Genomic DNA, 3,668 nt, shown 5'->3' with positions numbered 1-3,668 from the left:
GAAGTCACTCACTAGGCTTCTAGCTCACTCTTTTTAATGTTTTTCTTCCCCAGGTGCCGGTCAACGTCCCGAAGCCTAGCAGTTCTGCCAGTCAGTCACTTCTCAGACCCTCAGAAAGTTTGAAGCTTAGGTGGCTCATCATATTTTTTTAATCTAGATTTTATGTTCATGATATGGAAACAGGGTACACTATTACAAAAACAGTGTTTCTTGACATTGTTTAAATGTCAAGTGTCACTTTTCATGACGTTTTAAAAACGTCAAGGAAACCAATGTCAAGAATGTAGATTTTCTTGACATTTTAAAAACGTCAAGAAAAGTGACACTTGAAATTTGAAAAAACATCAAGAAACACTAACACTTGACATGTTTGAAATTTCAGAAATATGAGTGTTTTTGCCAAGGAAAAACGTCAAGAAATTTTTTAACTTGACAATGAAAAAAACGTCAAGATATATCCTACTTGACATGTTAGAAATGTCAAGAATATGGGATTTTTTGACCTGTTAAACATGTCTAAGAATATCTAAAATCTTGGCACGTTGAACATATCAAGCCTGCTTGTGATTTTTTTAGAAAAATCTGTAATGTTGACATTTTTACATATAATTGCTCTTGTATTTTGATCCAACAACCAGATTTGGTATATATATATATGACATATATTCATCAACCAAATAAACAATACATGCATTTTCAATCTTATATATCAACCAAATTTCCACCAATATCTCTTTATAAGAACTTCACTTCTTTAACATTGTCGATATTACAACCTCAAAGTATTTCTAAGTTAAAAGAATATGGAAAACCCTATACGAACAATTTCAATATTATAGTCAATCCCATATGAACAATTTCAAAAGTATAACAACTATCACCCCCATATGAACACATTTTCTATTGTACAATCAACCCTCCTCCCCTCTATGAACAATTAAAAAAATTACACCTACAAATCCCATATGAAGCAATTCGAACCAAATCTCGCTCACTATGCTCCTGCCTCCACAAGAATAATGTAGCCCACCTTGAACTTGCCGCTTTGAGTAACTACATCAATGAAATAATATGCCAAAACTACAATATAAGATTGAAACAACTTAAAATTACTAAACTTAAGCACCACAACTTAAAATACTCATGGAAAGATTTGTAAAAGTGAGTGACTACTATCTAGTCTAAGAAATAGGTTTCAGAAGCCAATGCTCCAATCGGAAAAACTAATGAACTCTTATGATAACCAAATTTGCATACTGACCAAAAACCTACACCCCACATACCCTAGAGAGAATGTCAATTGCTATGTTTGTTTGAAACTCTTACTTTTGAGCAAGGAAAAGCGTTCCAGATTTATAAGTGCAATATACAATGTAACAAGGGGATCTTGAATCCTAAATGAGTCAATGACAATAGTAAATATGATCTCTAAAAGGAAACTGGAACTTTGAACTAACAACTAATAGCAAGTTTCAATGTAACAATCTGGAAGTGTCAAAAACAAAATAAGTGGAAAAAAATATTGAAAATTTATCAACGTACAAGCATTTTTGCACTTCCAAAGTCACATAATTTTACTTGGTGAGTAAGGGGATCCACCTGCAGAAAGCAAGCAGAACATTACGTAATCACGTCACACGAGTATAGGCCTCTATAACTGTTCCTTTCAACAAAAATTCATCTCAATTTCTAAATTCACTTTCAAATCATAAAAGAGCAATACCAAAATATTTTGTGGCTTCAAATCTCGGTGACAAACTCCAGGAACCGTGTGGATATAGGCCAGGCCCCTAAGAACCTGGAAGAAACAACAATTGACATGAGAAAAAAGTTGTGCGTTGTTTAAAAAAATGAGATTATGAAGGATAATTATTTATACCTGGTACATGTATAATTTGACATAGATGATTGGCATTCTTTGATTTTCATTACTGTAATGCTTCAAAACCGAAACATGGTTTCAGGGACACATTCCATTACCAAGTTGAGAAATAGTTTGTCTTTTGTAGTAGTGGAAAAGAAACAATGCTTTAAGGAAATGACATTTGGATGATCCTTCACATGTATTAACTGGAGCTCACGGTTCTTCTATCTTCTGTCCTACAAAACCTTCTTTATAGTCACATTTTTACCCGTTTCCAAGCATTTGGCCTGGGAAAGTTATGCATCATTATTTTCTTACTTGATCAAGAAAATGTCAACATAATCAAATTACTAAACTTCTTTCAAATCCTCATGTCTGATAAACAATTGAAAGGCCACTAGAAACAGTGTCGATCGATAGACTAAAGTGTAGACATGAACGAGAGTGCAAATGAGAGAGATGGAGAAAGTAGTGAGTGTAATTTAAATGGTATATGCATAAGCAAAAGGTGGGATTAGCATCGAAAGTTTCCAAAATTCGAGTCATTCGATGCTAACACAACACACTCATTAAGACTAGATTATCCAAGAATTTCCATCTCAAATGGATTCATCTTGAAAGCAAAGCAAACAGAACCCCAACAGACAATCCAATTACACAAAAGAAAGAAACAGTTCGCACTCTAACAAACAGAGCATTCAGATTCTTACCAATCTGAAGACTCGGCGTTAGAATCTGTAACCAACCTTGTTCCTCCATTTTCTTGAAAAACATCATCGGCTTCAGAGATTGTCGCAGAATGAACGCCAACGAGAAAGGAAACCCAAATGCCACAAAGCTCTGAATCGAAACTTCAGTAATCGGTGAAGCCCTTCAACCACCTTTTTGTTTTCATTAGCCAGCGCCGATAAGTCTCTCTCTACAGTCGACCCTTAATGTGTTGGTGCTTGAAATCAAATGGTTTCTGCTCGTTCTCTTTCTCAAAGGTTGAAGAGAATCTAGATATCTAATGCTGATCGAAATTCGAGATGGAGACGAAGCTAGGGTTTCTCAATTTCAGAGTCGTACAAGGACCGGATCTGTAAATCAGGGCTATTACTCTGATTCGAGATGCTGATCGAAATGCGGACCGGATTGGTCCGTTGAAATTAGGGCTATTACTCTGAATCTGTAAATCAGAAGAGATTAATTTCGAAATGGAACTGGGGGAGGGGTCTAGAGAAGCTACGAGGGAATTGAAGAGGTCAACTGTAGGGTTTGGAAATGTTCATAGGGGAGATCGCTGAAAATGTGGAGAAGGGATTCGAGCAAAGGGTTGCGTAAGGTGGGCACATTTTTCATTTTTTGGTCAAGATTTTACAACAACGTAGTTCTGTATATTCTAGTATTCTTGACATTTTTAAACGTCAAGAAACCATTAATTGAACTTGACATTTTTAAAACGTTAAGTATTATATTTTTTTCAAAAAAAAAATGCACAACCTTCACTTTTTTAAAACAATTCTTGACGTTTTTTCTTTAAAATCACCTATTTCTTGACATTTTTTTTAAAAAAAAAGGTCAAGAAGGTGGTTTTTTTTTGTAGTGGCAGTGCTTATGTTGAACAAATGTTGTAAATAAGTTTGATTTTTCTGAAATTGCTAGGTATGTTAAAGTTGATATTTTGATTAGTAGTAACTTGTGTGTTTGGATCTATTGCTAAGATTATATGTTAAGTTCTAGGAAGTTATAAACTATCAATTAGGTTTAATAGGTATGAAGGATGCAGGTTCATAGGAGTGTATTGCCAGTAGTTGTCATAGGA

At 34.6% G+C, this 3,668-nt stretch overlaps 1 protein-coding gene across 6 annotated transcripts; it reads right to left on the bottom strand.

Annotated features, from left to right (window-relative positions):
• Positions 1 to 718: 718 nt before the first annotated feature.
• On the bottom strand, positions 719 to 3,194 carry LOC120071432 (shaggy-related protein kinase GSK4-like). Of its 6 annotated transcripts, none has more exons than XM_039023718.2 (5): positions 2,575 to 3,194; positions 1,880 to 2,151; positions 1,724 to 1,798; positions 1,543 to 1,599; positions 719 to 1,053 (listed from the first exon to the last, which is right to left on the bottom strand). In XM_039023718.2, exons 2-5 carry the CDS (start codon positions 1,913 to 1,915, stop codon positions 928 to 930), a joined length of 294 nt encoding a protein of 97 aa, XP_038879646.1. In that variant the 5' UTR covers positions 1,916 to 2,151; positions 2,575 to 3,194; the 3' UTR covers positions 719 to 927. The 6 variants fall into 6 exon arrangements, with proteins under 6 accessions (XP_038879646.1, XP_038879654.1, XP_038879671.1 ...); XM_039023726.2 differs by having other exon boundaries at positions 1,880 to 2,100; XM_039023743.2 differs by having other exon boundaries at positions 1,880 to 2,100; positions 2,611 to 3,191.
• Positions 3,195 to 3,668: the final 474 nt, after the last annotated feature.

The sequence above is a fragment of the Benincasa hispida genome, chromosome 1, assembly GCF_027475165.1.
Source record: "Benincasa hispida cultivar pf3 chromosome 1, pf3_genome.v1.1, whole genome shotgun sequence".
Lineage (NCBI taxonomy): Eukaryota > Viridiplantae > Streptophyta > Magnoliopsida > Cucurbitales > Cucurbitaceae > Benincasa > Benincasa hispida.
The sequence above is the reverse complement of the archived record's forward strand: the minus strand, read 5'-3'. Positions and strand labels throughout refer to the sequence as shown.

Coding starts and splice junctions, on each gene's coding strand:
- LOC120071432 (XM_039023718.2), bottom strand. CDS start 1,915: ATGCCAATCATCTATGTCAAATTATACATGTACCAG. Junction 1,799..1,879: donor TCAAATTATACATGTACCAG/GTATAAATAATT, acceptor TGTTTCTTCCAG/GTTCTTAGGGGCCTGGCCTA. Junction 1,600..1,723: donor TGAAGCCACAAAATATTTTG/GTATTGCTCTTT, acceptor TGCTTTCTGCAG/GTGGATCCCCTTACTCACCA.